Source organism: Dama dama, chromosome 29 (assembly GCF_033118175.1).
Source record: "Dama dama isolate Ldn47 chromosome 29, ASM3311817v1, whole genome shotgun sequence".
Taxonomy (NCBI): Eukaryota; Metazoa; Chordata; class Mammalia; order Artiodactyla; family Cervidae; genus Dama; species Dama dama.
In genome coordinates this window covers 68251260-68275978 of record NC_083709.1, presented here as the reverse complement: position 1 = coordinate 68275978, position 24719 = coordinate 68251260, and the positions used below count along the sequence as shown (strand labels likewise).

General features: G+C 35.9%; 1 protein-coding gene across 4 annotated transcripts in view; it reads right to left on the bottom strand.

Moving 5' to 3' along the window:
• DCAF10 (DDB1 and CUL4 associated factor 10) overlaps positions 1-24719 on the bottom strand; it is a 53955-nt gene that overhangs the window by 5111 nt on the left and 24125 nt on the right. For 2 of the 4 annotated variants that reach the window (XR_009691134.1, XM_061132664.1), the window contains exons 3-6: positions 13156-13353; positions 5605-5807; positions 4043-4156; positions 545-690 (exon numbers count right to left, since the gene is read on the bottom strand). Coding sequence is in view for 2 of the 4 variants with exons in the window: in XM_061132664.1 (XP_060988647.1) it covers positions 545-690; positions 4043-4156; positions 5605-5807; positions 13156-13353 (661 nt within the window). In the remaining 2 variants the exon portion in view is untranslated. Of the gene's footprint in view, positions 1-544; positions 691-4042; positions 4157-5604; positions 5808-13155; positions 13354-17366; positions 17404-24719 lie in introns of those variants that run through there. The other 2 variants (XM_061132665.1, XM_061132666.1) reach the window with 2 other exon arrangements.

Sequence of the window (24719 nt, the reverse complement as noted above, 5' to 3'; positions counted from 1 at the left end):
CATTCTAGAGTAAGGAGGATCATAAGGTCATAGAAGACCTTTCCCCCTAGTTATCAGTTCAATCCCGTCCTTTCCCAGAGCTTTCCGTCCTTGTTTGTTTTTTGTCTGTGCTGGGTCTTAAGTTACAGTATGCAGGATATTAGTTGTGGCATGTAGGGTCTAGTTCCCTGACCAGGGATTAAACCCTGGCCCCCTGCAGTGGGAGCAGAGTCTTAGATGCTGGACCACCAGGGAAGTTCCCTCCCTAGTTTTTAAAAAGAGAAAATCATAATACTCCATTGACTTAGCAAAACCTCCCATTTAGTCAGCTTAGCTCAGTCCTGGGTTTACTATGTAAGAGGTTTTTTACAATGAGATGAAGGAGGCAAGAATTAAACTGGGCTTAATCTGAGCTGATGACTGCTTTAAAGTATCTCCCACTTGCCAAACCCGGGCCAGAGAGGAGGAAGAAGGATTCTGAAGGGATAAAGACACCATGAACACACATGGCAATGGCGGTTTGTTCAGTCAGCCCCGTTGAAGGAGCAGCGCTGCTGCCCCGTACCTCCTGATCATCAGTGTTGCTTGAGCACCGAAGAAGAGTGGCCCAGCCTTTTGGGTGCAGCTGTAAGGATGTGATGCAGTTTCCACGGTCTCTCTCACCAGGAACTTCAGGGGTTAAGACTTCAAGACTATTTCGTGGTGAAATTCCTGAGATATAAGAATATTAGGATGTGGAATTTGCATTATTAAAAGACTAAGGCAGCTCATCAAAGCTTTTGATTTCTGGCAGCTACCCCATTGGGCTTTTCTTGTTTCTTCATCTACCCTTTATGCTACCACATGTAAATACACCGAGGTGCCCTTTAGTATATGGGCTATGTCTCTGGAGGTGGGTGTAGGGGAAAGGGTATGACAGGAACGAAAGAATCCAATGCAGCAGGAATCAACGTAACCTATGGCTAAGGCAGTAATGGAGAAGGAAATGGCAACCCACTCCAGTATTATTGCCTGGAGAATCCCATGGACAAAGGAACCTGGTGGGCTACAGTCCATGGGGTCGCAAAGAGTTGGACACGACCGAGTGACTGACACACACGAGGCAGTCAAGCTGACTAGGAGTCCTTTTGATTTGAATCTACATCTCAGAAAGCTATATAAGAATCAAAGTTATATGGTATGAAAGGAATCTGGAAAAGTAAAAGATAACAATTCTCATCTCAGAAGATCTGATGCTCTCTAGTCCAGAGAAAGAAATACTTGGAAGCCATGAGGACTGCCTTTATGTAGATTAAAGATGTATGTAAGAAGCAGGACTTACAGCCTCTAGGAATGTACTATAAACAACCAATTGACCTATAATTTTGAAGGTAACAGAGGACAACTCACACAGAGACATGTCAAGACAAGGGTTGGGAGAACTGTTGGCTGGTGCTCTGCTGTGGCGTCACGTCTTCCTGCCCAGCCACCAGTGACGGTGACTGCTGCAGCGAGCCACTGTTACAAGTGGGAGTATGCCATATCCCTCAAGTATGTGGAAAACCACTTTCATAAACATTGCAAGGAAGCAACTTAAATTTAATACCAAGTGAAATATTTCAACAGTTCTGTGCTTATAGAAGGAGTTAATTTAAAAATAACGAACTGCCTCTGTCAGACCCTTTGTGAATTATGTCTCACTTAGATGTGGTCTCTTCTTTTGAAAGCTTCCCTTTAGATTACTGCACTGACAAAAACCTGTGATGTTATAAAGTTACAACCAAATTATATATAAATAATTTCCCATGTGATTAAACTTTAACAATTTTAGGAAAAAAATCGTATTTCAAGAATTAAGTTTGAAAATCTACAACCAAAGCAGAAAAGAAACTCATTCTGAATAGGTAGGCAGGGGGTTTTGAGTCTCTGCTCCTTGGAGGTTGCTTAAGAGCTGGTTGAGGGAGGAACCACACGGGTCAGAGTAGAGACGGGGTAGGGAGACTGGAGGGCCAGGGCCTCTCTGATTCCGCCTGGTCAGTTACTCTACTTTTACTTGTGCTGCTGCTACTCCTGCTATTTGTGCTACATCCCTAAAAATCCACAGGAGAAATGTTACATATCCAGGCGTAAATCTCTAAGAGGAGGAATACTTAAACTTAAAATGAGACAGCACAGTCTTTAACATCCAGAGGACTGGATGATGGATAGTCAATAGGTTAGGTTAGGAAAGACTCTCAAACCATTCTTGGAAGTAGCCATTTGTATGGCTAATAGTAATCAAGTAATCAAATAGGCATTTACCAGGTAAGGCCACCCAGGAAAAACCTTAATTAGAAGTCTAATGTACGGTCTCTCCAAATTTCTAGGTACAAGATATCTCCAAAAGATGAGGTGACCCAAAGCTACAAAAACAACCCCCCGGCCCCCCTGTATTAGCCATCAGTCCACCAGGAGGAGAACAAACAAGAAGTGTTGTAAGACCTCAGATGTGGGTTACTATGGAGAGGGATGGAGAGTGAAATTTGCGAGGTAGAAAGCATTTCAACTGAGGGGTACATGGGCTACTGAGGGGTACATGGGCTAGACTAACCAGATGGTTCTACCAGACTGGCTGGGGAAAAACTGGCAAAAGCTAAGTGGGGCCACATTGTAGCTCACTTTATCCCACAACCCCTGTGAGGCTGCCAGGCATTGTTGAGGTAAGGAAACAGCAGAGCAAAAAGCCTACTGGGCTGGAACCTGGCGACTTTCACAAGCACCTGATAAATCATCCCTTTATATTATATATTATATAGCACTATCATATCCATTGCTGTTACTCAGTTGCTAAGTTGTGCCCAAATCTTTGCAACCCCAGGGACTGCAGCACACCAGGCCTCCGTGTCTTCCACCATCTCCCAGAGTTTGCTCAAACTCATGTCCATTGAGTCAATGACACTGTCCATCCATCTCATCCTCTGCCACCCCCTTCTCCTCCTGCCCTCAATCTTTCCCAGCATCAGGGTCTTTTCCAGTGAGTCAGCTCTTCACATCAGGTGGCCAAAGTATTGGAGCTTCAGCTTCAGGCATCAGTCCTTCCAGTGACTATTTGGGCTTGATTCCTTTAGGACTGACTGGTTTCATCTTGCTGTCCAAGGGACAGAGTCTTCTCGAGCACCACAGTTCGAAAGCATAAATTCTTTGGTGCTCAACCTTCTTTATGGTCCAACTCACATCACTATAGATCTGCACATCACTACTGGAAAAACCATAGCTTTGACTACATGGACCTTTGCTGGCAAAGTATTGTCTCTGCTTTTTAATACGATATCTAGTTTTGTCAGTTTTTATTCTAAGGAGCAAGTGTCTTCTAATTTTGTGGCTGCAGTCACTGTCTGCAGTGATTTTGGAGCCCAAGAAAATAAAATCTACCACTGTTTCCATTCTTTCCCCATCTATTTGCTGTAAAGTGATGGGACCAGATGCCATGATCTTCATTTTCTGAATGTTGAATTTTAAGCCAGTTTTTTCACTCCTCTTTCACCTTCTATCAAGGGGCTCTTTAGTTCCTCTTCAATTTCTGCCATTAGGGTGGTATCATCTGCATATCTGAGGCTGTTGATATTTCTCCCAGCAGTCTTGATTCCAGCTTGTGATTCATCCAGCCCAGCATTTTGCATGATGCTCTCTCATTTAATTTCTGTAACAATATTCATTGGAGTCTGTATTTTCCAACTATTCCCTCTCCAAACTAGACCAAACTAAATCCAGGAAGTAAAACCAAGATTCAAATTCCAACAAAAATTTAAGCCCATGATATTCAACCTAGAGACTCTAGTTAGCTTTGTGGGGTTTTGTTTGTTTTTTGGCCAAAAACTGAGGGACATATGGGATCTTAGTTCCTTGACAAGGGATGAAACTCATGTCCCCTGCAGTGGAAGTGCAGAGTCTTAACCATTGAACCACCACGAAATTCCCTGGTTAGCTTTTTGAAAATGATTATTGAGGGGCAAGGAATAACCTCATTCTTTTGGCTTAAAATCAAACCAAAGAAAGCTATTTTAGCATCTATACACATGATTATGAAATCCAACTTTTAACCTACCTTCTCTTTGTGAGGTGCGTGACATGTGTTTCTCAGAAGATGAATTAGAATCACTGTGATGACAAGGTGAACCAGAAACTCTAGGACCAGATGAACTTGACAAAGTGGTAAGATCTTGAAAATACAAAACATTCTAACAGTGAATGCTGGTAGTGTCTCAACTTTTTAATAATCTACTTGAGTCATATTTTTAAAGTTCATCTGAAGCATGCCAAGTACATACCCACCTAAAAGTGGTCCAGAAATAACTAAGATTGAGGTGGACAAGATATTTCTTTGGGATGTCCTGTCCATTCCAAGGCTTAGTCCCTTTCTAAAACTCTTTACACCAATGACTTCCTTAAGTGAAATAAAAATGAAAAACCAAATAAACACAGGAACATCTTGAAAAGTAAAAGTGAAGTCGCTCAGTCGTGTCCGACTCTTTGCGACCCCAGGGACTATAGCCTACCAGGCTCCTCCATCCATGGGATTTTCCAGGCAAGAATACTGGAGTGGGTTGCCATTTCCTTCTCCAACATCTTAGGTTCCCCATTATTTCTGTAGTGAAATGGAATAAGAAAATTCAGCATGAATGAAAACTGAGCTGCTCAATCTGTTGTTTTATGTTAGAATAGCATCCAAACAACAGGCCCATTACTGAAAACACGAACAGATCTTCCTTAAAGCATACCAACAACTTTTATCATGCTTACTGAAATTATGTGAATACTATCTTTGAAATGCAATACAAACGTAACATTGAAATCTGAGAAAATAAAATGAATATCAGATAGGGGAGTCTGATGTACTACTTCAAACAGCAGTCTCTATGTCACACTTTTCTTATAGCCCCACACATCTGTGGGGACTTCTTATTAATCTAATTTCTTTTGATGGTATTAAGTATCAGAATTACCTTTAAAAGACAGAAAACCTTCTTGATTTTTAAGCAAAACATGCCAACTAGATATCCTAAATCACTACTTCTCACTAAGCTTGATTATTAATGTTTAACCTAACAAATTCTGATATTAAAAGGACTGTACTTACATGTTAATGAAATCTCTTGCTTGCAAATAAGCCGGTAAAACTTAAATTTCTACTTTCAGCAATGAAATTAGGCAACTGCAATACAAAGAGGCCTATACATTCCCAAAGATCTTCAAAAGTGGCCACATGCAGAGAGAAAGATTCCAACCATTTGAAGCTGATTTTAAATGGCAATTCATCAGAAAGATGTAAAAAGATTGACAGTACTTTGGGCTATCACTAATATTTGAGATAATGATGATTTACAAACACTGATGAATATTTTCTGGCTAGCAGAAGGCTAAAAATTTTCTTTTAGAGTTTGAAGTTATTATTCCTAGATCATTTGTGAGGCACAAACTAATACTACATCAAAGATACATATAGATCAGTATACTTCTTTGGGAAAAAAGCTCTCACTGAGCTTTCCAAAGAATGTCTTTTAATTTTCTTCCCTTCTTCCTGTTATCATTCTCAAAATAGAAATGCATACCCTCCCCACGTCTGAGATTTAGAAAATTCTTTCTTTTAATCAAAAAAGGAAAGCTTACCTGAACTTGATGTTGTTCTTCTTGCCCTCAAAATGGGATAGCTGCCTACTTCTAAAGACTTGGTTAAGTCAAGATCATGCAAAATCAAGAGATATCCAGAGGACGTTGAGATCAACATTTTGGAACAATCTGGTGTTAATCTCATCCGCATGAGAAAACGTGTGTGAAAGAATTTCTTATGTGGACATCCATCTTCTGTACACCTTCAGAAGAAATCAAACCAAGAAAACCTAGTTATGATAAACACAAACATTCAGTGATAGTTATATTTTTGCCCTTCCAGCTAGAATTTACACTCAATGTACACTCAGACTTATACAGATGAAAAATTTTTGCTCACCATTCCTTTTTCCATCTCTTTAATTTTTTAAAAAAAGATTATTCTTTCTTTCTGAAGTATATTAAGTAAAACTTTGTTGAGGAAAACTCTCACTTTTTATTGCTCTGAAAATCTTTATTTCACTGTTTTTGATTAAAGGTTTAGCTGAGCTTATCTATAAGGGTTGATAGTTATTTCTTTCTAAATAGGATAATATTTCATTGAGTTCTGGCTTCCATTGTTGTTATTTTAAAGTTTGTTATCACTTGAATTGTTACTTTGGATACTTTTTTTTCCTTGACTAATCTTCCCTTGTCTTTGGAGTATTGCAGTTTCACTCTGATGTTCGTAAATGTTGATTTCTTATTATTGATCTTCACTGAGATTCGTTTGACTTTCTAAATCTTAAGATTCAAATTGTTTGTATATTCTGGAAGACTGTACGTCATTATTCCAATGTTGCCTCTCACCTATTTCTCAATTCTTTTGGAGTTTTAAATAGATACTTGAAACACTCCCATAAGACTCTTGTCTCATAACTGCTCTTTCATGTTTTCTATCTCCTCACCTCCATATATTGCCTTCTGGGTAATTTTTTAGTATCTCTCTTAATCTGTTGTATAAACTGTTTCTGCCACTTGTTTTTATAAATTTCAACAGTACTTTTTTTTTTTTTTTACTTCTTTAAGTTCTATTTGGCTTTATTTCAAACCTGCATGATCTTTTGGATAGATTTTTATTCCTTGCCTAATATTTTTTATTCCCCATTTTATTTCCTTGTTAATTATTTTTAAAACTGTGAAATGTATCATCCTTACAGAAAAGTACATAGATAAAGCACTTGTAGAGTTTAAAGAAAAGTGAACATCTGTGACTCACCCCCCATGTTAAGAAGTAGAACAATACCAATACTTTAAAAAAGTCTCCTGTTTCTCTCCCCTTGTTGCATCCTTCAGTCAGCCTGCAGCGCTTCAAGCATGCAATGTCTTTTCTTATCTGAGAGTATAGTTTTTCTAAAATTTAATCTCTATTTTCCAAAATATCTCCCCACTTGTTTAGGTCTTTAGACACTTTTGCCAAATGCTTGATTATCTTTTGACTGTCTGCTCATAGTTAAGAGTGGGGAACTAAAAAGGTGACTGGGAACTCTGAGTGCAAGGGCAGGCTTGGGCTTCACTAAATAGGGAGACGCCATTTTTTGAGGAACTTCTTATGTCAGTATCTTTAGTTCAGTAGCTGAAAGAACTCTCAGGATCTCTGAATTCAATATTCAGTGTGCATATGGTTATTCAGTCCCCCTGATTTTGGTCAGGTACTCAAAGCCTTCAACTGTGTCTGGCATCCTTTAATATAGAGGGATTTCTATTTTTACTGTCTTTAGAGAATAAGATTTAAGATTTCTGCTGAAATACAAGGAGGTAAATCATCCAGCAGTATGGATTAAGGGAAGAGATGTAAGTTCTTAAATATCTTTCATTTAAATCCTTATTTTAGCTACCCTTTCTACTACAGAGTACTCAGAGTTGCCAGTTCTTGTGATTTTTGAGGATTTTGTATAAACTGTCTTAAGTTCTTAACATTTTCCACTGCTAGTTTAGGATTCGGCTTTGTTGTATTTATTAAGTTTAAGTAAGTTGCTAAGATGGTTGTCACTCATCCTCCTGCTTTACAGATTTTAAAATTTTATTGTCATTGCTTTCTTTCCTGTTTCCCCATCTTACGAGTTTATACCCTTCATTTAAAGTTTGTTTGTATTTTAGAGGAATCTTCTCATTCACAGGCTCTATTTAGGTCTTATAATAATGTAAATAAAATTTTAGTTTTCTCCATAATGGTTATATACAAATCTTCTGCTATAATTGCTAAAACAATAGTGAACAGTAATAGTAATAGCAGGCATATTCTTCTTCCTGATTTTAGAGAGAAAACTTCTAAAATTTCACCATTTAAAAATGTGCTATAGGGTTTTAGTGCATACTTTTAATGGGTTTCCTTCTATGTCTAGCTAATTAACAGATTGTTTTAAACAGTTTTATCATGGTATAATTTACATACCATAAAACTCATTCATTTTAAGTGTACAATTAAATGATTTTTTTAGTAAATTTACCGAGTTGTGCAGTCATCAATATAACCTAATTTTAGAACATTTTCATCACTTTAAAAATCCCTCTTCCCCATTAGTACTTGCTCCCTTTCCGACTCCTAGCCACAGGCAACCAGTACTACTTCCTGTCTCTGTAGATCTGCCTGTTGTTGACATTGCATATAAATAGAATCATACAGTAAATTGCCTGGTTTAGCTTTTTCAATTAACTTTTCTGAGCTTCTTCGACACTGTAGCACCTAACAGTCTGTTCATTATCACGTAGTATTCTACTGTATAAATATATCATCACATGTTGTTCATCCTTTTACCAGTAGATAGGTATTTGAACTGGTTCTATTTTCTTCTGCTATTATGAATACTACTATTATAAGCATTCTTTGTGCAGACATATGTATTCATTTCTCTTGGGTAGATACCTAGAAGTGGAATTGCTGGATCACATGGCAACTCTTATGTTTAACATTTTAAGAAGCTGCCAAACTGTTTTCTAAGATGGCCGTATCATTTATTTTCCTACAAGCAATATGTGAGATTCCGGTTTCTTCATACTCTTGCCAGTTTCTGTTGCTGTCTTTTTGGTTAGAGCTATCTTATTGAATATGAAGTGGTATCTTATTTCAGTTTTAATTTGCATTTCTTTTAAGACTAATGATATCATACATCTATCCAGGTGCTTATTAATCATTTGTATATTGCCCTTGGTGAAATGTCTATGTAAATATCTCGCCTATTTTTAAAGTGGGTTATTTGTATACATATAAGTGAGCTGGAAGTGTGTTCTTTATACATTCTGGACACAAATCCTTTAAGTAAATGTGATCTACAAATATGCTATCCCATTCTATAGTATTTCTACAGAAATACTTAGTGTCATTTGATGTACAAAGCTTTTTAACTTTAATGAAGTCCATTTTATCAATTTTTAAAATCAGTTTGGTGTTATATGAAAATTTACTCACATGTTTTCTTCTAAGAGTTATATAGTTTCAGCTCTTATGTTCAGGTTGAAATCCATTTTGAATTCATTTCTGTGATGCAAGATAATGGTCTAAATGCATCTCTTTGCATGTGGGTATCTGGTTGCTCATATGAACAGACTATCCTTTCCTGTACCACTGAATTACCTTAGCACCTTTGTTGAAAATCAGCTGATCATAAATGTAAGGGTTGATTTCTGGACTCTCAATTTTGTTCCCTTAATTTATGTTAGATATCTATCCTATGTCAGTACCATCTTGCCTTGATTACTATGGCTCTGTAGAAATTTCTGAAATCAGAAAGTGTGAATTTTCCAAATTCATTCTTCCTTTTGAAGATTGTTTTGGTTATTCTGGGTTATTTGTATTTCCATACAAATTTTAAAATTGGTTTGACAATTTGTCCAAAAAAGGCAGCTAGAGTTGATAGGGATTGCACTCAATCTATATATTAATTTGAGAGAATTGCCATCTTAATGATATTGAGATCCATGAGCATGGAATGATCTCTCCATTCACTTATATTTTATTCTTTTTGATGCTATTATGAGTGGAATTTTTCATTCTTTTTTGGACTGTTCATTGCTCATGAACAGAAATACAGTTTTATATATGAATCTTATATATCTTACGACCTTGCTGAACTTATTAGTTCTAGTAGTTTTGTGAATTCAAAATTTTTAATAAATAAGACCATATCTTATATAGATAATTTTACTTCTTTCCAATCTAAATGCCTGTTATTTTTCTTGTCTGAATTACTTTCAGTGCATGTCCAGTAAGATGTTGTATAAAAGTGGTAAGAGGAGGCACCCTTGCCTTGTTCCCAGTCTTACTGGGGGTGTTTTAGTCTTTCAGCACCGAGTATGATTTGAGCTGTAGGCTTTTTACAGCTGTCCTTTATCAAGCTGAAAAGGTCACTGAGAGTCTCATCACAGTGGGAACTGGATTTTGTCAGGTGTTTTTCCTGCCTTGGACGATCGTATATATGGGCTTTGACCTTTATTAATATATTACATTAATTGATTTTTAGATGTTTAACCAACCCTATCTATATTCCTGGAATAAATTCCACTGGTTGTGACATATAATCCCTTATATATGTTGCTAGGTTAGATTTGCTGATATTTTGTTGAGAATTTTTATCAAACTATCAGGAGAAGGATATTGGTCTGTAGTTTTCTATTCTTATGATGTTTGTCTGGGTTGGTATCAGAGTTAATACTAGTCTCATAAAATGAATTGGTTAAGTGTCTCCCTTCCTCTCTATTTTCTGTAATACTTTGTGAAAGATTGATATTATTTATTCTGTAAATGTCAGGTAAAATTCACCAAACTTCATAAGTGAAGACTTATGAGTCTGTGCTTTTCATTGTGGGAAGATTTTTAAATTGCCAATACAATTTCTTTACTTGCTATATAGGTCAGTAGGTCTAGAGATTTTCTGTTTGCTCTTGAGTTAGTTTAAATAATTTGTGATTCTGCAGGTACTTGTTTATCTAAGTTGTCTGATTTGTTGCCATAAAGTTGTTCACTGTGTCCCTTTGTGGGGCTTCCCTGATGGCTGAGCGGGTGAAGAATCCGCCTACAATGCAGGAGACAGAGGAGTCAGGGGTTCAGTCCCTGGGTTGGGAAGATGCCCTGGAGGAGGAAATGGCAACGCACCCTGGTCTTCTTGCTGGGAAAATCCCATGGACAGAGGAGCCTGGTGGGCTACAGTCCAAGGAGTTGCAAAGAGTAGGATACAACTGAGCAACTAAGCACATATTCCTTTTTAATCCTTTTAATTTCTGTAATGATGTACCTTTTGTTTTAATTATGAATGATTGTTGAATTTTATTCTTCAGTTGATACAGTCATAAAGATTTATCTATTTAATCTGTTAATGTGATAAATTATACTAACAGAATTTCTACTGATAAGTTGTCTTTTCATTTCTAGAATAAACCCAAAGTGGTCATGATTATTTTGATTAATTTCTTACAGGATCTTTTTTTTTAGAATATTCAAATCTACATTCATATTACAGACTGAACTTTCATTTTGAATTTAGGTATCAAGGTCACACCAGCTTCATACCTAAGGTAAGGAGAATTCCATTTTTCTGCAATCTGGACAGCTTAATAAAATTGGAATGTTCTGTTTCTTGTAGTATTTGGTAGTAGTCACCTGTAAAACTGACATGCTGCTGTTTTATTAGTAAATATGTTTTAATTGACTTTTTTTTTTCATTTCTCTAATGGTTAAAGCAGAGGTGATGTTCAGAATATTTAAATAACCAGCCCTGCATGAAAACTAGCCAGAGTTGATGCTGGAATTGGATCCTGAGTTCCAGAGTTTCAGTGCTGGAACTGGATCCTGCAGTTAGCCTACTATGTAAGAGGGACTTTGACTACTAGATCATAAAGAGAGATCTTGAGGGAGGTATCTCCAGAGAGGTTCGAGGGTACCCAGAAGGTGCTAGGATATGACACCTGAGGATGATTCATGACAGTAACTATCTATTAGTTTGGAAGAAATTCAATCTTTTAACAACCTTTTCAGCTGAACCAGTGCATAATGGTTAAATATCTGTCCTGGTAATGTCTATTTAAGGTTTTCTATTTCTTCCTTGATCACTTCTGCAAAGGTGTATTTTTTTGGGTAATCTGTCAGTTTCATCAAAGTTTTCAAGTATATTGGCAGAAAAGTGACCTTATTATTTTATTCTATATTGTATTTTTTATTGTCTCTCATTGTTAAGATTGTGTCATCTCTCTTTTTTCCTTAATGTATCTCACCAGAGAAGAACAAGCTTTTAAAAAATCTTTATTGTACTTTCATTTTCTATTTCATTAATTTCTGCTTTTATCTTAATCATTTCTATATATCTACTTTCATCAGATTTACTTTTTTATCTTTTTCAAGTTTTTTGAGTAAGATGTTTAGTTCATTAATTTTTAGTCTATCTTTTGACTTCATTATGACTTTTTTCTTTGATCCATCAATTATTTAGGATGTAAGTTTATAGGTCTCCAAACCTGGGAATTTTAATTTACCTGTAGTTAATTAAACTGTACTGAGGTCAAAGAAAAGATTTGTGTGATAACAACTCTTTGATACTGGTTAAGACTTATTACTTTGTAGTCCAGAACACACTCAATTTTTGTACATGTTCAAACTCTGCTTCAGAGGATGTATTCACTATTATTTGGCAGCAGAATTCTACATCTGCCAACTAAGTCAACATTATTAATAACATTAAAATCTTCTAAATTAAAAAATAATTAGTTCTAAGTTTAAACAGATATGCTTGTCTTTTTTTTTTTTTTTTGATATGCTTGTCTTAAAAATAATCAGTAGCTCTATGCTTGGCTCAAACACTATGCATAACTAGAAATGTTTAAGAATATTCCCCTAGTTTTACATATGAGCTCTAAAAATAATATCTCAGAAATGTTATAATTATTTCCCAAACTTCAGCTCTTTCATTTCTCTATCAGGAGATACTCTATCGAAGTGTTTCACAACACAGCCATTAGTGACAACTTAGATGGGATGACGGGTCCACTGTGCAAACAACCCCATGCACTGCAGGGTGTTTGCAAACTCTGATCTCTGCTGACTAAATGTGAGTAGGAATCCTCTTCTCTTCTCCTGTAGTGACAACTAAAACTGCACCACGCATTATTTCTAAACATTCCCCTAACATCAGTACTACTCTGAGAAACTACTCTTTTAATGCGTGAAAACAAACTTCAAAATTTACAAAATAGATTTAGAATTGAAGGATCAAAGGAAAACATTTCAGTTCCAAGAAGGAAATAACAAAATATTTTTCCTTAAATTCAGGAAACTCATCTTATAAACCAGTTTTCATCATTAACTTGGTCTTGGTTAAGTATTTGGTACTTGGTCTCAAGTACCAAGTACTTGGTCTCTTTTCTACATAATTTTCTCCAAATTTTTTAGTCACGATATATGACTAACTGCAAAGAACTAAAGATAGAATCACTTTCTGATTGTTTTCCCCAAAGCCAGTTTCTCTCTTCTAAAGAAACATGAGAGCTAAGACAGAACACTGAGTTGTTGTTTTTTTTTTTTTTACCATTTTAAAAACTTTTTTTTGTTGTTCATAATCCTAACATAGTCTCCTATTCACAAACCTGTTGGTGTCCCAAATAATGACATTTCCATCAAATCCTGACGTTACTAAGAGTCTTGTATTAGTATCATATTCGATGTTCTTCACCCAGCTAGTGTGACCATGTAAAGTGCATACTTTCGTGTTCAGTTTTCTCAGATCCCACAGGGCTATTGTAGTGTCATCAGAACAGGTAGCAAACAGCCGGTTATCAAGAAATCTACAAAGCAGAAAAGAAAAACTGGTTTATTTAATCTCTTATTAAAGAAAACTGCTACGTTACCTAATCAAGAAAACAAACCAAAGGACTACAAACTCACTGTACAAACCCAGTGATTCTAATATATAATAGTAGTAAGTATATTTCACATAACCAGAGGATACTAGGAGTTAATGAGGACCATGTTGTAATTTTATCTACTTGTGTTATTTTATTGAAAACCAGGAATAGAGGTGGGTGTTTAGAGAACAGTGCTAGAGAAAATGAATTTTAGAATCTGTATAGAAAACACAAATGGTAGACAATAGGAGACAAAGGAGATTTTGAATACTTAATTGCAGGTGAAACAAGCATACAGTGTTCAAAATTATGACAGATATTTACTTTACTACAAATAACATCACTTTCTATTTAGTGTACATTTCTCTTTAAAATATATTTACATATAAAAAATTTTAATCAAAGTGAAAGTGTTTAGTCACTCAGTTGTGTCCTACTCTTTGTGACCCCATGGACTATAGCCCACAGGGTCCTCTGTCCCTGAAATTCTCCAGGCAAGAATACTGGAGTGGGTTGTCAGTCCCTTCTCGAGGGGATCTTCCTGACCCAGGGATCAAACCTGGGTCTCCTGCATTGCAGGAAGATTCTTTACCAATTGAGCCACCAGGAAAGCCCAATTAATTCAAAGGCATTCCCCAAATAATCTCACTTCTAGGACAACGAAGAAGAAATGGAAAAAATTCTTAAAAAGGTACAGTCTTGAGCCAAGATTGAACCAGGAAGAAATAGAAAATATGATCAGATCAATTATTGGTAATGAAATTCAATCATAATTTTAAAAGTCCTCAGAGGGAATTCCCTAATGACCCAGTAGTTAGAACTCTGCTTTCACTGCTGAGGGCCAGGTTCCATCCCCGGATGGGGAACCGAGATCCTGAAAGCCACATGGCCCAGCCAAGCACATAAATAAATAATTTTAAAATTTTTAAATAAAAATAAAAACTCCCCATAAACCAAAGTCCAGGACCAAATGGCTTCACAGGTGAATTCTACCAAACATTTAGGGAAGAGTTAAAATCTATCATTCTCAAACTATTCTAAAAACTGCAGAGGAAGGAACACTCTCAAACTCATTCTATGAGTTGGTACCCTGGTACCAAAACCAGTCAAAGATATCACACATGCACATAGTAATTACAGGCCAGTATCACTGATAAACACAGATGCAAAAATCCTCAACAAAATATTAGCAAACTAAATACAACAATATGAAAAGGATCATACAACATAATCAAGTCAGATTTTATCCCAGGGATAAAGATTTTTCAATATCCACAAATGAATGAGTGTGATAAACCATCTTACGAAACTGAAGAATAAACACCGTACGATCATCTCAACATATGCAAACAAAGCTTTTGATAAAGTTCAGCATCCATGTATGATTAAAAACTCTCCAGAAAGAAGGTATAGAGGGAATCTGGCTTAATATAAGGTGATATATGACAAAGCCACAACTAACATCATATGCAATGGTGAAAAGCTGAGGGCATTTCCTTTTACCACATTACTGATCAGAGACATATCAATATGTCTTTTGTTACCCAAAAATTGTTTACCAGAGACATTTCAATATTCATTTACATACCAAATTACCAGTCACAGGCATTAGTTTCTGCAAAATCCCCCAGTCAATGAGGTGTTAAGATCAGAAACAAAACAAGGATGTCCATTCTGAAGTCCTAACCACAGCAATTAGAGATGAAAAAGAAATAAAAGGACTCCAAATAGGAAAAGAAAAAGTAAAACTCACTGCTTGCAGATGACATGATACTACATAACAGAAAATCCTAAAGATATCACAGAAAACTATTAGAGCACATCAACAAATTTGGTAAAGTTGCAGGATACAAAATATACAGAAACCTGTTGCAGTTCTATATGCTAACAATGAACTGTCAGAAACAGAAACAGTAATGTAAAAATATTTTACATTTACCATCATGTAAAATAAAGAGCATAAAATACCTAGGAATAAACCTACCTAAGGAGATAAAAGACCTATACTTAGAAACTATAATACACTGATGCAAGAAACTGAAGATGAGAAGACGACACAGAAAGATATGTGTCCTTGGGATAGAAGACCTACTATTATTGTTAAAATGACCATACTGCCCAGGACAGTCTACAGATTCAGTGCAATCCCTATCAAGATGCCAGTGGCATTTTTCACAGAACTAGAACAAATAATTTTAAAATTTGTATGGAAACACAAAGACCCTAAATAGCCAAAGCAGTCTTGAGAAAGAACAGAGGTGTGAGAATCATGCTGTCTTGACTTCGGACTATCCTTTGCTGTGCTTAGTCACTCCTTGTGTCCGATGCTTTGTGACCTCGTGGACTGTAGCCCTCCAGGCTCCTCTGTCCATGGGGATTCTCAATGCAAGAATACTGGTGGGCTGCCATGCCCTCCTCCAGGGGATCTTCCCAACCCAGGGATCGAACTTAGGTCGCCAGCACTGCAGGCAGATTCTTTACCATCTCAGCCACCAGGGAAGCCCTCAGACTATACTACCAAGCTACAACAGTCAAAGCACTATAGTACTGGTACAAATCACACACACAGATCAATGGAGCAGGATGGACAGCCCAGAAATAAACCCACACACCTACGGTCAGTTAATCTATGAGAAGGAGGCAAGAGTATACAATGGAGAAAAGACAGTTTCTTCAATAAGTAGTGCTGGAAAACTAGACATCTAAGAGAGTGAAATTTGAACATTCTCTAACACCATATACAAAAATAAATTCAAAATGGATTAATGACCTAAATGTAAGACCAGATACTATAAAGCTCCTAGAGGAAAACATAAGGCAGAACAGTGTTTGAAGTAAAACACAGTATTATTTTTTTTTTGGATCTGTCTCCTAAAGCAAAGGAAACAAAAATAAATAGAATCTAATTAAACTTAAAAGTTTTTGCACAGCAAAGGAGACCATAAACCAAATGAAAAGACATGAGAGAAAATATTTGCCAATGATTTGACCAACAAGGGATTAATCCCCAAAATATACGAACAGCTCACAAAGCTCAAAATCAAAACAACAACCCAATCAAAAAAATGAGCAGAAAATCTAGACGTTTCTCCAAAGAGGGCATACCAATGGCCAGAAAGCACATGAAAAGATGCTAATCTTTTGAAAAACATGCTGGACACTGCTAATTATTAGAGAAATGCAAATCAAAGCTACAATGAGGTACCAATTAGAATGGCCATCAACAAAAATTGTACAAACAATAAACCCTAGAGTGGGAACCCTCCTACACTGTTGCTGTGAATGTAAACTGGTACAGTCACTATGGGGTAGTTTGGAGGTTCCTTAAAAGTCTAAAAACACAACTGCTATATGATCCAACAGGCCCACTCCTGGGTATATATCCAGGAAAAAACCATACTTTGAAAATATTTGGAACTTGCACCCCAATGTTCATTGTAGCACTATTTACAACAGCTAAGACATGGAAGCAACCTAAATGTCCAGTGACTGATGAATGGATAAAGAAGATATATATATACAGGGTTGGCCAAAAAGTTCATTTGGCCAATCCAATATAATGGATCAGCCATAAAAGGGATCAGCCATAAAAGGGAAAGAAATAATGCCATTAGCAGGGGCATACCAATGAGGTATACCAATGGCCAGAAAGCACATGAAAAGATGCTAATCTTTTGAAAAACATGCTGGACACTGCTAATTATCAGAGAAATTATTATTATACTAAATGAAGTGTCAGAAAGAGAAATAACACATGATATCACTTACATGTGGAATCTAAAATATGGCACAAATGAACCTATCTACAGAACAGAAACAGACTCACAGATACAGAGAACAGACTTGTGATTGCTAAGGGGTGGGGGTGCTGGGCAGGAGAAGGATGGACTGGGAGTTTGGGGTTAGTGGATGCAAACTAATATATTTAGAATGGATAAACAACAAGGTCCTACCTGTATACGTTGTATAGCACAGGGAACTATCTCTAATCTGGTGGGATAAAACATAATGGAAAAGAACATAAAAAAAGAATGTATATATGTATATAACTGAGTCACCCATACAGCAGAAATTAGTACAACATTGTATAAATCAATTATACTTCAATTAAAAAAAAAAAAGATGTGGTACATATATACAATGGAATCTTACTCAGATATAAAAAAGAATAAAATACTCTAGAATTCAGTATAAAAAAATAGACGCATAGAAATAATACAAATATTAAGAAACATAAATAGAAAAAAAAAAGAATGAAATAATACCAGTTGGAGCAACATAACGGTCCTAGATAGTATCGTGCACACATGCTCAGTTGTATCCGACTCTTTGTGATCCCATGGATTATAGCCCACCAAGCTCCCCTATACGTGGAATTTTCTAGGCAAGAATACTGGAGTAGGTTGCCATTTCCTAGTCCAAGGGATCTTCCTGACCCAAGGATTGAACCTGTGTCTCTTGCATCTCCCACATTGGCAGGCAGATTCTTTACCACTGTGCTACCTGAGAAGCCCTAGAGATTATCATACTAAGTGAAATAAATCAGTCAGAAAAACACAAATACCATATAATGTCACTTATATGTGTGGTATTTTAGAAAAATGATATAAAGGAACTTATTTACAAAACAGAAATAGACTCACAGCCTTAGAAAACAAGCTTATGGTTACCAAAGGGGAAAGGGGGTAGGAGTTTGGGATTAACATATACACACTACTACATATAAAACAGATACTCAACAAGGACCTACACATACATATACACATACACATACATACATACACGTAACTATATATATTATATATAAAACCTAAACTACTTTGCGGCACACCTGAAACTAACACAACATTGTAAACCAGCTACAGTCTTGTTTTTAAATGAAAAAAAGGACTTAGGGTTGGAAGATGTTGTTCCTTAGTGATTATATATATTTCAAAATAATTTTATGCTATGTATAATTTGTGAACCACATTAATAAATTAATAAAATTTTTAAGCTTAAAGACTTTTGTACAGTAAAGGAAATTACTGACAAAGTAGTTTGAAAAGACAACCTACTGAATGGGAGAAGTTACTGCAAATGATATGACTGTTAAAGGGTTAATATCCAAAATACATAAACAGCTTACACAACTCAACATCAAAAAAACAAACAACCCAGTTAAAATATGGGCAGAGGAAAACAGACGTTTTTCCAAAGTTGAAATGCAGATGGCCAACAGGCACATGAAAAGATGCTCAATATCAATAATAATCAGGGAAACATAAATTTAAAAATCACCATGAGATATCATCTCACACCTGTCAGAATGGCTATCATCAAAAAGAATAAATATCAAATGTTGGTATATATGTGGAGAAAAAGGAACCCTTATACACTGCTTGTGGGACTGTATGGATACAGGCACTGTGGAAAACAGAGGTTTCTCAAAGAAGTAAATTAGATTTATATGACCCAGCAATTCTACTCCTGGATATATGTCTGAAAAAAAAAATTCAAAAATATATATGCACTCCAATGTGCACAGCAGCATTATTTACAATTGCTGTGGTATGAAAACAACCCATGTGTCTATCAATAGATGAATGGATAAAGAAGATGTGGTGTATATATATGGAATACTCAGACATAAAAAGGAATGAAATTTTGCCTGCAGCAAAATGGATGGACTTGGAGGGCATTATGCTAAGGGAAATAAGTCAGACAGAGAAAGATGAATACTATATGATATCATTTACAAATGGAATCTAAAAAATACAACAAATTGGTGAATAAGACAAAAAAGAAGAAGATGAGCAGATACAGAGAATAAACTAGTGGTTACCAGCAGTGGGAAGAGGGAAGCAAGGAGGGGCAGAAGAGGGATAGGAAGGGGAAAGGGGAGGGTTATTATGGGATTATATGAAATTATCTACATGAAACTTTTTAAAATTGTAAAGTAAAAGTGAAAGTTGCTCAGTCAAGTCTGACTCTTTGCGACCCCATGGACTATACAGGCCATGGGATTCTCCAGGCCAGAATACTGGAGTGGGTAGCTGTTCCCTTCTCCAGGGGATCTTCCCAATCCAGGACCGAACCCAGGTCTCCCACATTGCAGGCTGATTCTTTACCAACTGAGTCACCAGGGAAGCCCTTAAAATTGTAAAGCACTACAGAATTTTTTAAATCTTTCATTCACCAAAAAAGGGGGAAAACATGCCATCATTTTTAAACTATTAAACTGGAGTGGGTAGCCATTCCCTTCTCCAGGGCATCTTCCCAACCCAGGGATCAAACCCAGGTCTCCTGCACTGCAAGCCAATTCTTTACCATCTGAGCCACCAGGGAAGCCCATTATTTCAAATGCATTCCCCAAATAATCTCACTTAGCGACATTTTATTAGGATCAGTCAAGATTACAAAATAATTAACAGTTTTTCAAGGCAATAGAAATGAAAGAAAAAATAGATAAATGGCACTTATGCAAACTTAAAAGCTTTTGCATAGCAAAAAAACCATAAACCAAACAAAAAGACAACCTACAGACTGGGAGAAAGTACTTGCAAATGATGTGACCTCCAAGGGCTTAATTTCCAAAATTTACAGAAGCTTGTACAACTTAATAACAAAAAACCCCATCAAAAAATGGGCAGAAGACCTATACAGACATTTCTCCAAAGAAAACATCTAGATAGCCAATAGGCACATGAAAAGATGTTCAACAATGCTAATTAACAGAGAAATGCAATTCAAAACTACAATGAGGTATCACCATACACCAGTCAGAATGGCCATCATTAAAAAGTGTACAAATAATTAATGCTGGAGAGTGTGTAAAGAAAAGGGAACCCTTCTGCAATGTTGGTGGGAATGTAAACTGGTATAAGCACTATGGAAAACAGTATGGAGTTTCCTTAAAAAACTAAAAACAGAATTGTCATATGATCCAGCAATCCCATTCCTGGGCATATATCAGAAAAACTCTAATTCAAAAAAATATATGTACCCCAATGTTCACAGCAGCATTATTACAATAGCCAAGACACAGAAGCAACCCAGATGTCCGTGGACAGATGAATAAAGATGATGTAATATATATACACATATATAAAGGAATACTACTCAGCCATAAAAAAAGAATGAAATAATGCCATTTGCAATAACATGGATGCACTTAGAGATTATCATACTAAATGAAGATAGCATATGATATCACTCATATGTGGAATCTAAAAGATGATATACAAATAAACTTATTCACAAAACAGAAACAGACTCACAGCCCAAGAAAAGAAACTTAAGGTTACAAAAGGGAAAACGGGGTGGATAAATTAGGAGTTTGAGATTAGCAGATACAAACTATTATTTATAATACAGATAAACAACAAGATCCTACTGTATAGCACAGGGAATTATGTTAAATATGTTGTAATAAACCATTATGGAGAGAATATGAAAAGAATATATATAACTGAATCATTTTCTGTACCCCAGAAAACACATTGTAAGTCAATTATACTTCAATAAAAACAAAAACAGAACAATTAAAATACTCTATAATTCAGATTTTAATTATTTTACACTAATTTCTCAGTGAGAAATCTTAAATATTTACAAATATTTAAAAATTATAACCTATCACATTTTAATTTCTGCTTAATTCAATATTAGGATGCTTTCTCTAACATATACTATTATATGTAACTACCTTCTCTTTCAAAGAAAAGAATTCTGGAGCTTCCTCCAAGATAAAATTATATAGAATTATTTTCTATCAGAAATCACTATCCACAAGCACCATAATGGCATTCCTGAAACAACAATTTAAAAAATTCCAGGCTTCTGTACAGGCTGTTTCTGCTACCTGAAACCACACTCTCCCTACCTCTTGACCTGGATAACATTTGCTTCCTTTTTAATACTCAACAATTAGCCCTTCTAGGAAGGCATCTCTCTATATCATCTGGGCCAGATTTACTGATCTAATTTCCCAAAGCACTCTACACTTCTATCACAACACTTAATGTTACAGAGTAAGGAATAACTTTAAAAGGCTATAAACTCCTTGAAGAAAGGCAAAACCTGTGTTCGTAACTCATGGTTAGATCTTGTAGTACCCAACACACACAGTCCTATTCACAAATTCACAGATATTTATTAAATGAATGAGCACTTCACTGCCTAGTGGAGAAGCTATAAATATATAGCTATACAAAATAAATATGTTGAGTAAGCAAAGAAAAGAGGACAGTTAGGAAATGTGTCATGCTGATGTGTTTTTTTAAAAAAAATGAGCAGGAACTCCCTAAGGGCAAGGGGTAAGCAAAAGTATAAAGGTACGTACAGGGATGGTGTACTCTGAGGCAACAGCAGTTAGATGTGCTGTGTGTAGAAAACTAGAGACAAGTAGAGAATAAATCATGGAATCATTCTATAGTGATTCCCAATAACTATTTCTTAATTATAAATATATGTCCACTGAAAGTATTTTTTAAATGGAAAAAATCCACTACCAAAAATAACCACTGAAATTGATATTTCACTTAATTCATGTATCTCATGCTTAATATTATTTCATAAATATTTTGCATGTAATTATTGACAAAATAATTTTTAATGGCTGAACAGCATTCACTATGGATGATTCATAATCTTTTCTCTTTTTTAAACTAACTTGCAAATTGCTGGATGTTTAGATTGCTGCCAAGTTACTAATATTCAAAACACTATGATGAACATCCTAACAGTCAAACATTAACCACATTCCTAGTTATTTTTCTAAATACATTTGCAGAAAAATGTATTGCTAAGTAAAAAGAGACTTTTTAAATGTAAGGCTTTTGAATATAAATAGCCAAATTGTCCTCAAAAGAACATACTAATATCTAGTTCCACGAGCAGTTAGAAGAGTGTCTGTTTCTCCAAATCCTTCCCACACAAGTTATACCTTAATTCTGTTAAGTGCAACGAAAAAAATATCATTTTGTTTTAGGCTGAAGTGTTTATTTTTAGTAAAGTTAAACTTTTTTTTCATATTAATTGGAAGATTATATTTCTTCTGGGAATTGCTATTCCATATTCCTTACTGATTTCCCTCCTGCAATATTATATTATTGAGTTATAAAATCTGTTTATAATAAGGATAATATACTTGTTTTTCAAATACAGTATGTTGAATGTTTTACATGTTTCTATCTTTAAATATAATTTATATTTTTTACTATATGAAAAATTTAATTATATTATCAAATCCATTTTTCCCCTTATAGTTTTAAATTTACTGATGAGGCTTTTAAAAGTAAAAGTATTTCAAAGACTTCCATACTTGACAGGAATTACATGATTTTAAAAAGTACAAAATGACAAGGGCTAATGGAAAGTCAGTCAAACTTTTTAAACTGATTATCATCATAAAAGCATCTTAATACATTTGAAAAATTTAGGGGAAAAATCTAAGATATTTTATTTAGTATAGAAAATACATAATATACATATGGATTTAAAACCCCAGTGGGATTATACTGCTGTAGACCATACCAGTCCACCCTGAAGAGTTTTAAGCAAGAAAGTGACATGATTGGTTAATACTTTCAGAAGAATCTCTGAACTGACCAGGTTCCAAAAGTATATTCATAAAAAATAAAGTGAGGGATCAGTTTAAAAATTTTGTCAATAAGGTCACTGAAAAAAATTACCATTGTTGTATAAAAGGATATTTTCATTATCAGTAATGCAGAAAATAATCATGGAAAAAAGTTAGTAATTTTGAACTGAATAAGTTTAATGAAAAGTTCAATACTTAGACTTTAGTTTTCTCATTTTTTGCCTCAAAGTATATGTTCAGTTATTCAGTCATGTCCGACTCTGCGACCCTACAGACCTATAGACTGCAGCACGCCAGGCTTCCCCGTCCTTCACAATCTGCTGGAGTTTGCGCAAACTCATGTCCATTTAATCGGTGATGCCATCCAACTATCTCATCCTCTGTTGTCCCCTTCTCTTGCCTTCAGTCTTTCCCAGCATCAGGTTCTTTTCCAGTGAGTTGGCTCTTTGCATCAGGTGGCCAAAGTATTGGAGCTTCAGCTTCAGCATCAGTCCTTTCAATGAATATTTAGTGTGGATTTCCTTCAGGATTGACTGGTTTTATCTCCTTGCAGTTCAAGGAGTGCTATACAGTGCTGAATAAAACAAAGACTTGTGTGTCTTACAGGTGTAAGAAAGGAAGGAAGGAAGGAAGATGACTGATGGTAAGAACTCCTAAAAGTACTGGAGCTTCAGTTTCAACAACAGTCCTTCCAGTGAATATTCAGGGCTGATTTCCTTTAGGATTGACTGGTTTGATCTCCATGCAGTCCAAAGGATTCTCAAGTTCTCCAGCACCACAATTTGAAAGTATCAATTCTTCAGCACTCAGTCTTCTTTATGTACCAACTCCCTCACATCCACACATGACTCCTGGAAAAACCACAGCTTTGATATATGGACCTTTGTCAGCAAAGCAAAGGAGCTCAGTCAAGTCCAACTCTTGGTAACCCCATGAACTGTAGCCCACTAGGCTCCCATGTCCATGGAATTTTTCAAGCAAGATCACTGGAGTAGGTTGCCATTTCCTCATCAGGTGATCTTTCCGACCCAGGGATCGAACCTGTGTCTCCTGCATTGGTAGGCAGATTTGTTATCACTTCACCACCTGGAAAACCCTAAAGTGATGTCCCTGTTTTTTAATACACTGTCTAGGTTTGTCACAGCTTTCCTTCTAAGGAGCAAGTGTCTTTTAATTTTATGGCTGCAGTTACCATCTGCAGTGATTTTGAAGCCCAAGAAAATAAAATCTGCCACTGTTCCCATTCTTTCCCCATCTATCTGCCATTAAGTGAAGGGACTGGATGCCATGATCATAGCTTTTTGAATGCTGAGTTTTTGTTTTTTTTTTTAAAAAGCTTTATTTATTTGGCTGCACCGGGTCTTAGTTGCAGCATATGGGATCTAGTTTCTTGACCAGGGATTGAACCCAGGCTCCCTGCATTGGGAGTGCAGAGTCTTAGCCACTGGACCACCAGGGAAGTCCCTGAATGCTGAGTTTTAAGCCAGCTTTTTCACTCTCCTCTTTCACTCTCATCAAGAGGTTCCTTAGTTCCTCTTCACTTTCTGCCATTAGAGTGGTATCATCTGCATATCTGAGGTTGTTGATATTTCTCCCAGCAATCTTGATTCCAGCTTGTGATTTATCCAGCCCAGCATTTCTGCATATGAGTTAAATAAGCATGGTGACAATATACAGCCTTGTCATACTCCTTTCCCAATTCTGAACTAGTCAGTTGTTCCAT